The sequence below is a fragment of the Halichoeres trimaculatus genome, unplaced genomic scaffold (genome assembly GCF_033239565.1).
Source record: "Halichoeres trimaculatus isolate MK-OKI-2021-1 unplaced genomic scaffold, fHalTri1.1 fHalTri1_scaffold_1, whole genome shotgun sequence".
Taxonomy (NCBI): Eukaryota; Metazoa; Chordata; class Actinopteri; order Labriformes; family Labridae; genus Halichoeres; species Halichoeres trimaculatus.
This window is the reverse complement of record NW_027437179.1, coordinates 31987300-31999391: the sequence shown is the minus strand read 5'-3', so window position 1 is coordinate 31999391 and position 12092 is coordinate 31987300. Positions and strand designations below refer to the sequence as shown.

At 40.2% G+C, this 12092-nt stretch overlaps 1 protein-coding gene across 2 annotated transcripts in view; it reads right to left on the bottom strand.

The window, feature by feature from the left end:
- Positions 1-425: 425 nt before the first annotated feature.
- Positions 426-12092, bottom strand: part of tox2 (TOX high mobility group box family member 2) — a 122984-nt gene continuing 111317 nt past the window's right edge. Inside the window, exons 7-10 of one of the 2 annotated variants that reach the window (XM_074681062.1) lie at positions 9256-9336; positions 3900-4310; positions 3662-3810; positions 426-2507 (exon numbers count right to left, since the gene is read on the bottom strand). In XM_074681062.1, coding sequence (XP_074537163.1) covers positions 2465-2507; positions 3662-3810; positions 3900-4310; positions 9256-9336 — 684 coding nt within the window. In that variant the 3' untranslated portion in view covers positions 426-2464. The remainder of the gene's footprint in view (positions 2508-3661; positions 3811-3899; positions 4311-9255; positions 9337-12092) is intronic. The other variant, XM_074681071.1, reaches the window with a different exon arrangement.

The following is a 12092-nucleotide window of genomic DNA, read 5'->3' as shown; positions in this document are numbered from 1 at the left end:
TCAGTACTTGGACGGTTGCCTGAGTTTGTGTGCACATTGCATTTCTCTGTTCTCTTTATCTCACACTAGACGCCTACGATGCACCACTTTCACGAGCAAAAGCAAACGTCTTCTTGCATCTGCTCTCCTGTTTGTTAAGATAGTTTGCTGGCAATGTAATACACTGTATCCACGGCTAATTAGCTAATGCCAACAGAGCCTGGGGCTAAATATAAAAACAGGCTACAAATGTGACCCTGCTGATTGTGAAAACACAGTAAGGTTCACCAGGACGGGGGTGTAAACCAGTCTGATCATGTCTCAAAAAAGAGAAAAAAAAGAAAAAGAGGTGTGATCATCTGCTTGTTTGAAGGGGACAAATTAGGACATGAACACATGCTCACTTTTAAACTTTTTTTTATTATGCAGGTTTGAAATAAAAGAAGCATTGTGACACAAACAGATGCTGCTGGCAAGGAAAAAATGAGCAGCATCCAAAATGTAAAAAAAAAAATATAACAAAGAAAAAAACATTGTTGTGGTCATCATCATTTTTATCAAACCAGAGGGATAAAACAGTCAAATGAGAATAAAAATACATCTCCATTGTAAGAAGCAAAATGTGATCTAATTCTTTTATAAATAAGAAAACCTGTCAAATGGCTGATGGGCAACTATAGCAGAAAGAAAAAAAAACAATATATTGATAACCATTTAAAATATTTATCATTACTGGCTTTACAAATAAAATAACTACAATTGGCAGGTTGTTTTTTTCTTTTTTTTTTCTTTTTTACACAACTTAAAATGTTATAATTCTGTAACAACTAAAACTGAAATGCTGCTACAGTAAAGAGATAAATACAGATGTCTTTGTCAGCAAAAATGCATTTCTGTTAATCACACAAAAGAGTTAAAAAGATGAGATCAACACAACCAAACACCAACTAGAAACTTATAAAAATCACCGTAATGTGGATGTGATGGCTCCATTCACATGTTTCATTACTTCACTTCTGCATGTCGAGGAGACAGAAATTGACGTTATGGTCAGACGAAATAAGAAAGAGAGAGGAGGGAAGGTGTGTGAGGGAGGAGGGGGGTATTTTGAGGCAATATCTTTTTCTTTTTTTTTTTCTTCCACCTGCAGCATTATATCTCATTTTATCTCGCCGCGTTCCTTTCTCTCTTTCGATCTCCTTTCCTCCTCATCTTTCCATTTAATGATCTGCAGGACACATATTGTGTATTCAGTTTTAGATTGAACTTTATTGGAAAAAAACACACCAGTGAGCACAGATTTAATGCAAGAACGAGAGTGTGAAATACTCCTCTGAAATCCAGCTGCACGGGGCTGTTAAAATTCACGAGAAAAGACTCAACACTGAGACGCTCCTGCGCGCGGGTGTGAGCTCCTGTGCATGTGCGCGCATACACACGTCATGAATGGGGTACATTCGAACGTCCAGACACGCACACACACACACACACACACACACACACACACACACACACACACACACACACACACACACACTCACGCACACACACACACTCACAGAATGACTTACATGTAATATTAAAGAAGAAACAAATCTATCTGGACTTCCAATTCCCAATTTGATCCCATAAAAGTGATATTTACAATCACACCGTGACAGCTCAGCAGACCCCGACAGGTCTTAAATACAAAAAAAAAAATCTTTTTGTTTTGTTTCTCGTTTCTTACCCCAGCCTTTTGGATTCATCTTCAGGCCCTTAAGCAAAGCTACCATAACATCTAAGCCTGCGCAGAACCTACTAGAAGTTAATGTTTTTCTACAGTACAGGGCCCAACGCTTGATGGCAAAAAAAAGAAAAAAAAAAAAATAGAGGGAACGATTTAGCAAGCCAGAAATAAATAAAACAGCAACAACAACAACAACAACAACAAAAAAGGGAAGTGGAAATGATTAAAGAAGGAGAAGAGTATTTTTGTTTCTTCTCATTCTAATTAAAGCTGGATGGGGCCCCTGAGGGGACTTTGATGGTGACACAGAAGAGGAGAGCTCTTCGGCCCTGAATGTTTTAAAAGAGGGCAGAGAAACACAACTCAAGAAAGGGGGAGGGAGGGGAAGAGAGAGGGGAAAGTCATAGTGCTTGGCAAATTTTTAAACAGCAAGAGGACTGCTAATACATTAAGTGGTACAGACAGCAGTCATCTAGTCAAAAAGAAACTCTGCTCACAAGTTCTTCTAGAAACCGAGAGAAATCATAGTTACACTGACAAAGAAAGGTGGCGGTGGTGGTGTTCAGGAGCTGGAATGTGTGTGTGTGCATGTGTGTGTGTGTGTGTGTGAGTGTATGTTAGGTATGAACTGTATGTCAGTGTGTGCATCAGAGGAGAGTTATAAGGGGGTTATGGGTGAAGGGCATCAGGGGATGTTAGAGGGGCGGGAGTAGACTCCTCGGTGTCGTGTTTGTCGACAGAGCACGATCTTCAGTTTCAGGTGAGGTAGAGGGGCTTGTCCCTGCCAATCATGCTGCCGCTGGAGGGAGGAACAACAACACACACACAGGTAAGATTTCGTAAAAGACAGATGCTAAAGTTGAGTCAAAATTGGTGCATTTTCCTCTGATTACAGATCATTTTCATTTCCTGACGGCCGCAATTGAAGCTAAAACACACATTTTCCTTAACTTGCACTTTGCTCTAATCAAACCCTGTAAATAAACAAAACACTTCATTGCATCTAAGTAGGAAAAACAATGTAAAAGTGGGTATTTGTTTCAGAGCTGCTGCAGCCAAACATCACCAGTAAAAACTGTGTTTAGAACATCTGTGCTTTTTTTTTTTTTTTTTTTTTTACTGCTGTCTGACAAACACATGACAAGCTCTATTATCTCACCATTACCTCTCTAGCTGTCTCCCCTGTCTCACCAGAACAGAGCTGACAATTTTCAACACTTATATTGTGAAAGCAGCCTGAGACACGTCTGACATGACTGTATATGCTTATTTCTGAGGGAGTTCTGCTCCAAGATTGGACTGCGTTTATCAGACAATTTCAACCTGAGAACCTTAAATTAAAGGTGAACATGGAGTCACACAGTCTGGGTATGTTTTGTTTTCTCACAAAATATCTCTCATTTTACTCTGAGCTTGTATCGTTTGTGATATATGACACGCAGATGATGCCATGGAGTGTCTAAGGATGGATTGTGGAGGACAGTTTTGAGGCCTTGGTTCAGTATTTTGGCCAAATCCATCTCAATTCCTCAGTGCTAGAGGTGATTTTAGTCAAAATTCAGCCAGTGTAGAAGTGCAAAATGCTGCAGTTCTTGGGTTTCCACAACAGGCAGTTTCCAAAAGCAAAGAAATCCACGTTATAGCCCACAAGCCATCTGTCTGCAGACTGCAAGAGGCTGCAAGATAGCACATGCTCTACCTATCACAAGTTTTTTTCAGAGATTTGTCATTGATGACTAGCTTTTGAGCAAGCCTCAAGTGGCCATTCAAGGAACTGCAGTTGTTTATTTTTACTTACAACTCTGGCAATTCCAACTAAAAGAATACATGTAACAGCAAAATTTTTCAACTGTATGTATTTGTGTCCATTTTAAAAGTTACATTTAGGACCCTCTGATCGGAGGTGACACACTGTGCGAAGCTAGTAAAACAGTCCACTATGTCCTCACTGACCTGCAGTGGTTGCCACACTCCCGATTGCAGTATTCACCGTCCCAGTCATGGCTCTGAGCCACTCCAGGGCCTGGACCAGGGCCAGAGGCTCCTGGAGACTGGGAACCCCCCATACTCTTCTGATACTCTGACTGGAGGTGGGAGAAACCCTGCAGAGAAAATGAAAAATTTACTCAACACTGAATCATTGTTGTGGACTTCTCCACAGCAGCAGGTGTGTCTATGTTTGCTGCGTTACCTGTTGTCCAGGAGGAGGGGAGTGAAGAGAGGCCTGCAGCCCCATCTGGTGAGAGATGATTGGCTGGGACTGGACCTGCTGCATGCGGATAGGCTGGTTGAGAAGCGAGCTCTGGTGCAGGGAGAGCTGCTGGTGGGGGTGGAGAGGGGGGCTAATCTGGAAGGAGGAGGGGGGAGAGGCACTAATGCTGGGCAGCATCTGTGATTGGCTGAGCGTCTGCGACAGTGTGTGGCGAGGGGCGTGTCCCGCGTAGCTCTGCAGGTCGGTGAGAGGGAAGGCCCCGGGCCCCAGGTAGGGCGACGACGGCTGAGGGGGAGGTGGCACGCTGTACAGGGGCGGGTTGGCTGGCATCATGTGTGGAGAGGCCTGGCTTGTTTGGGCATTTTTTGTCTCCACAGGGTCGTTATATGTCTGAAGAGGAGGGAGGGGAGGTTTACAGTTAGAGTCTTTCAATATATATTTTTTTCAATTCATTTGATTGTTTTACTTTATTTCACTGAATTTATTTTTACTTCTAAGTGGGGGGCAAAGGGGGAAAATTTGCAGTAAATTTCAGGAAAGTTTCCATGGGAATTTTAGCTTTTGGAGTTTTCTTGGGTTTTGTTGCCATCAACTCAAAGGAATTTTTCTAATTGACTTGAAGTAGGTTTTCAAAAATGATTTTGGTTTAACAACATGGTTGAATACAAATCCAACTGTGTACAATGAATCATATGTGCTAATAGTTCCAAGCACATTTGATCATCATCGGTCACTACTTCACCAGCCTAAAGCACTAACACTGAGACCCTATTTCTGGATTTGGAGTCTAGAAGTCCTGTCAAGGTCTTGTCAAGATTTGATGATCCAAATGATGGTTTGGTTAACTTTAAGTATTGGGCACATTCAAGTTTAACTAAAAATGTTCATCAAACTGTGCATAATTTTAAGGGGATGGCTATTACATTATTTAAACCTATATTCATGTCAGTTGGATTCAGTTAGGAAAAAGGAAAATACATTTCTGAGAAATCCTCGTCAATTCTGGTTAATATGTAGTAATTTCCGTTAATTTCCAACGGAAAGTTTCCAACCTTGAAAATTCACAAAATTTTGCAACCCTATTTCAAATAGCTTCATATGACTCTACTCACCTATTACTGTTATCCACCATCTGGGTTCTTTTTTTTGATGCACTTTGGACTGGATGATGGAATATATAATAAAGATGAATTTGAGCCTAAGTCCAGATTTTCAGGCTAAGACACTGACTACATTAGGACTTGGTATTTGGAGAGAAAACTCAGACTAATTTCTTGTTAAAGAAGGTTATTCTGACAGTTAATTTTCTCTTTGTTTGAGGCCCAATACAATTTAGTTTTGAGCAGGAGCTGGTGTGTTCACATTCATGATCATGCTCATGTGCTGTCTTGTTATGCAACAGTTCTTGTCGGCATGCGGTAGGAGACCACAAATCATAAATTTTTCTACAATTTTTCAGCAAGTCCAGGAAACATAACATACAACATGATTTTTATGTGAAAGAAAAATCAAAAAGAGGACAGGGACATCATCAAATTCATCAGAAATCAGCCTTATAGACTGTGCCTGTGAGACACAGCAGGAACAATAAGTCAGTCTCCTTATTAGAGGGGAGCATTTAAATCTACAGACATGCTGACAGGAACAGTCTGAATCTAATGCTTATAAATTAATTGTATTTTCAACATACAGGAAGTCCCACAGACAGTTCATGCTCATACAATCAATAGTTCGGAGTGAAAGAGACTAAAATAATAATATTCACTATGGGAACTTAACCCATACTTAGGACTGGGCTTTGATTCAACTTGGACTTGAAGTTTGGTAAATACACTGTGGACCAGAATGCACTACTTCAAAAATATTCATTACCCAGCACTGGCAGAGGTTTTAGCAATTGTGGCTAATGCTGCAAAAGGGTTACCACTATGCTCCTCTTTCTTATGCATCCCCACCCACACACATACATACACACACACACACACACACACACACCCACACCCACACACACACTTACTCTGAAACCCCCATCCCCTCTTTTCACAGGGTGATGTTTGTATGAAATACACCCAGTGTTTCTCATTAGCTGTCAGAGCTGCTGGAGTGATGTGTGGTGGTCTGCTATTTAGTAATAGCTCACATCCATCCCTCTGAACCCCTGAAATAATCAATGGGATGGGATAGAGGGATGGATAAAAGAGAGGGACAGACACATTTGCAGGGTCAAGTGGAAAATGAAATACTGAAGAAATGGTGAGAAGGCAGAGAGAGACGAAGGACGGGTGTGATTTATTGAACCATATTTTATTTTAAGGGAGAATTTCAGGTTGTGTTGGAGTTTAATGATTTCATATGTGTTGTATCTGTTAAATGACAGTTTTTGAGGATTTATCCACTTACAAAAATGCAGCACCTTTTCAAATCAGAATTTTTTAACCATATTCTGCAGTCTGGAGGTTTTGGGATTCAAATGTACACAAAAAGTGCCATACATGGCATACAGTGGGAAGCAATCAGACTTTTGTGTTTTTCTTCTTCTCCCAAACAACCCTACGTGCGTCAGAAAACAAAAAGGCAACAGGTGCACGCCGAAGATGTGAATCCTTCAAATGATCCTCCAATTACCTCCAATTCCACCCACCCCAATCCACTTTGAAAAGACTCCTTCATTGGTAATTAAAAAAGAGAGTCGCGTTGAATCATGAGATTCAGCCCTGCATTCAGATTGCCTGGTCCTGAATGAGTCTGGGGGTAGTGGGGTTGGAGGAGGGGTGTTTGCAGGTTTATTTCTGCCAGTTATTTTTTTTTGACTGGCAATCCACCAACATATAGTATCAATCAAGCCTCTGTATGGGAGCTCTGACATGAATGTGTAATTGCAGCAAAGACAAGAGATGAGAATAGTCTTTTTAGTTGAAAGTATGCCACAGTGAAGAGGCTGATGAATTAACTATTCATGCCTTAATCAAGGTGCTTGTTTTCGGCCCATGAGCGTGAGAGGAAGTGTGGCGCTGTGCAGAGGGGAGAGGAGGGAATGGAGGAGGATGGGGGAGAAAATGAGAGGGGGAAGAAGAGGAGGAGCTTGATAGATGCTAATGCAATCTAGAGCTATGTTTCTAGAAACAATGCAGAAACACAAGAATGATACAGTGATTAAACTCTGTTTGGTGCTTCTATAAGTGTAGCAGATGTCAGAAAAAAACAGCATCTTTATAATGTGAGTCTTTGTTATTTGTAAAGCACATTGTAGACTGTTTTGTAATATTATGTTTATGATGCTGCCTCTGCTGGTTATTCCACAGCATAAGCTTCTGAGGAATAAATGTGTCAGAGAGTGAATTAGCCAAAGCGTCATGACTTAAATAATGCTCTTACTCTGGTATTAATTTAGCAACTAAACTTGCTTCTTGACTTGAAAAAAATGTTTCTGTACAGAATAAACTTTTATGATGATTACTGTTTTTATGATGTTGGAGGCAAAGGCAGAGAAAAATGACTGTTTAAAACATGTGAAGTCAGTTGTTAGCAGAGCTGTTAGCTAGTGGCTAGCATATTGAGTCAGCATTTTTTGGTTTCCCAAACTGAAGTTATTTTGCACTTTATTGTTTGTTTTTGATTTATTTGTTTTCCTCTCCTTTTTTATTTGTGTGTTGTGAGTGAAACACACATAAATTTGTGTGATACAAGGGCAGTCAAACTCAAGAGAGATCTCAAAAGTTAACTACAGACACAGTAAATACGGTTGCAAACGGGCCGGAAATTCCCAGTAAATTCCCAGAAAATTTTCAAAGAGAAGTTAAGCTTGAGAAATTGCTTTATCAAAACTTACTTGACTTTATGTAGCCCTCAGGTGGTGTCTTTAATGCTCTTGTGTGGTTGGCATCATGCAAAGTGCATAAAGGAAGTGTGGCTTCAATAGTCCTGCAGTCAGCAAAGTGCTGCTGTGTGGTCAAGGAAGAGCATTGACACTCAAATGAACTTGCATTTAATCTGTATGTTTTAGCCAAAATATGCTACAATCGACTAACCAGTACTATATTTATGTTCCTTATTATAAATTCCCAGTTTGCTCCATATATTCCTGTGGAAAGTTCCCAACTTAGAAAAAAAAATTCCTGGAATTTTGCAACCCTAACTGTAATCCATCAATGTCAATGGTTTCCCGATGTAAATGATTTTTTATTTTGAACAGTAATAAATCGACTCTTCTTTCTTATGTACTTTGGGTGCCTTTAAGTTGTTTCAAATTTAACAACTAGCCTACACACAGCACAACTCTTTTACTTTCACTAAAATTTCACAAATGTTACTTGAATACTATTGAAAAACAGGAGGTTATATTAAACTGTTGATTTGATTTAACCTATAATGAATACTTACAGACAAACTATCTTTTACGTAAAAACTAGCAGCACTGGTAGCTAGCTTAAACATGTTGCCTTGGCGTGTAAATGTGACATTATGGTTTTAAATCTTTCTTTGTTTGGAAGGATGCAAACTGCCCACAAAGAACATTATCACATGATATTTACTGCTTTTAAGCTTATTTAAAACTGAAACTCCAAATGCAACCTTGTTCTGACCAGGTTATCTTTGCTAAGTAAGTTAGCATGATGATTTATCCAGGTTAAAAGAGATGCAGCTTCTTGATACTTCAGATTTGGCTTTAAAATCCACAAATCAGATTTTTCCTTGATTCTCACTTTCTTTATACACTCACCAGCTCTGTAATTGTTTCTTTTCCAAGATTTGTGCTTGAACCAGGCACTACTATTTTGGAGATTTTTAGCATGACATGCTAAGAACGCTTTGCCATGGGTTGGGTGCAAGTGGCCCCGCCTATAGTACGATATCACTTCCTTTACTTCATGTCTAGCTTTGTATGTGAGCATGCAGGGACATTATGGAGTGTTTGGTTTTAAGACAGAAGAGGATAGACAAGTGTTAAAGAGTTAAACCACTAAAGACAGAGCAGCAGGTGTTAGCAAAACTCAGATAACACATTAGCTGCCCATCAGGGAGGGCACACACAACAGGAGGACAGCAAATGATACACATAATGCCCACTTCTACACACATACACACACACAAATGTGTACTGTCACTTTTCATGTCTCCCCAGGTTGCAAATTGGGTGTGTTTGAGCCCTAATTTTCACTGTTCTCCTCTGAGCACACACACACATGCACACACTCATATGCACGAGCACACTAGCCTTTCCTTGCAGCAAGTGGACCCTTTCCTCAGAATAAGAGCGAAAGGAATTCTGTCTAATTTATCATCCCTTATATCGCCGCTGACCCATGTATATCAAAGACGTGACCCCCGTGGTTACCTTGGAAACCAGACTCGCTCTGTAGGCGGCCAGGGCTTTCAGGTACTCCTTCTTAGCAGCCTCTGTTTTCCTCTTGTAGCTCTGCAGGAGCAAACACAACAACAACAACGATTGATTACAAGGTGGTGCCAAAGGCTAAAATGACCCCTTGGTCCACTCTGACTGATGTGGATGAGATTTTGGAAGTTGCCGTGTGATTGTGTAACCTGAAGGTGTGCTGTGATGAAAAATAAAAAAAACATACAAAATGCATTGCACAGTTATCAGGGGAAAAGATTCGACCATCTGCATGATGTTGCTGCATTTGAATCATTTATTTCTTCCAAATGTCCGGAGTGAAATGTCGAGACAGCTTGTGCACGGAGATGTGAAAATGCAGTTTGAAATATTTTAGAGCAAAAAGAGAAATAAGAAGCTGTTTGTGATTTTGTTTTTGTGCTTTCCAGCCTCTTCCTCTATTAGGGCTGTTGCTCATCCCTTAATCAGAGCTGATGTCCCTGCAAATCATTCAGTCGAGAAAGAGAAAAAAAAAATAAAAGGATTCAAAACAGCATTAGCAAAGAGGCAATCTCCAGCCTTCTGAATGAACCTCAAATGATGCGTTAAGACAGGGAATTCGAGTTAATGTCATCACATGTCACTCACGGCCTCTTTAGAGCTGCCACTGCCTTTTTGATGCGGGGAAAACAAGTCGCAAGAAGTCCACCCTTAAATCGACAAGGAAGACTCAGATCTCAGCTCTCCTCTCTCTCTGGAGCGTTTTAATAGGAAGGAGAATGTGTGTTTGTGTGTGTGTGAATGCAGCAGGTAATTACTGATCCTCAGTGAGGGAAAGAGAGTGTGTGGCTGCATGGACTGGGGTCATTTCTTTCAAAGAGGTGGGGTAGAATAACCATTAAGCATTCATGTGTTGCCAAATGCACATAGGCTGGCAGCTGCTAACACATACAGTCAATAAACAAACAGACATACACGCCGAACAGCAAACAAACCGGGATGAAGAAGGATACAATCTCTTGCTCAAACAGCTGATGTTTATCCTCTCACTCATCCCTATTTACAATATTTTATTATTTCCCCTTCCATGATATGCTTTCACATTCAGCAAGACTGAAAAAGTACAGGGATGAATCACCTGATCTTCAAAATAAAAGCACATAGTCTCATTTTTCATGTGGAAAAGAACACAAACACAACCTTACCCCTTCACCCCTTAAATATTGATAGAGCCACGGCTGCCTCTTTAATGCACCCCAAACTACTCCCAGCAGCTTTAATTTCAAATTAATTTAACACAGCTAATGATTTGCGCAACGACGGATACTTTTAAATAAATTACCATGCCTAAGGATGTCTAATTATTCCAAAGTGAGTGGATTCATTAGCAATTGAAGCCGTCAGAGGCTGCAGGTCAGTATGAATTAAAAATAACAAAGCTGCGAGGGGAGAGCATATGCCTCCATCGTAATCCTGACACAGAGGTGTCCCGCCTGAATTAGCCCCTAATTGTACCTTAATGAAATGTTCTTGTTTGATAACCAGTTAATTACAGGAGACAATAACTGCGCACCCTGCTGACACTGAAGGGAGTGATTACCCCGACGCCCGAAACATAGAGACACTGAGGAGAAGGAGGAAGAGGAGGAGGGGAGAAACAGGAAGACATGGGAGGTGTAACGAAAAGAGGATAAGTTAAACAAAAACAGAAAAAGGACACATACGTTGATGTGAGAGGGAGAAAAATACATTTCAATATCAAATCCTGCCGTTCAAACATAGTGACAGCACTTTTCCTTTATCTACGACCTTTAAGCGTCACACAGCTGCAACACAGCAGACTCAAGACTCAATTAAATGAAACTAAAGTCCCTCCTACGTGACTCTGTTATAACTGTTTCCTCCCACAGCTGTAAAAATGCAAAAATTGATCTTAATCTTAAATAAGAAAAACAAGAAAAATGTTCTTTTGTGTTTCTGGGCCAGCTTTAACATGCAGTCACCTTGAGGAACAACACATCCCAAATAACGCATTGATCTCACACCATAAAACGAAAGCCTTTGGGAATTCAAAAGAGAAAAAAAAAGCTATACAGCACACAGGCTTTCGAAAAACATCTTAATAAAAAGAAAATATGAACATAAACATGAATAAAGAAGAAAAAAAAAAGACTTTGTTGTAGCAAACTCAAGGGCGGCACTGGAGAATACACAACAACGTGAGTAGAAAGTAGGGGAAAAAACGCTCTCTGAAGCTGGAGAAAAGAATCACAAAAAGAACACAAATCACAACAATGGAGCTTGTGATCGTTTCTTCAATAAAAAACAGTAATAAAACATGCAGCCTTCGATGCGTTTATGTGAATTCTGCTGCGTTTGAGAATAGGTAATTGGAAACAGGGGCCACGTTCTAGTTAAAACAAAGCTGTGTGTAGGGGAAGGCTTGTGTTTACATTCTGGTGCTCCTTCGAGGCTCCACTGGGTCTGACTGTGACATTATAGAACACACCTCATCGCTCCTATAGCATGACGTGACAGCCATGATGGGGAAAAAGAAAATACATAATGACATGTACATCAACAGATCAAGAGCAGGCAGAGATAGAGATTAAAGCTGAGAGTGGAAAGTTTCATTTCAAATGCATTTCACTTGAGCGCCCCATTATTATGTTGTTATTTAAAACCAAAGACAGAATTTTTAATGTCTTCAGAGTATTAGCTGAATTGGTTCTGCTCTGTAAATGCACAGTTAACAAGTTTATCCATTTGTTGTGCGGGAATAAGTGAAAGTGCTACACAGTGAGAATAATTAGAGCAATCACAGCGTTATTGCCCAGACA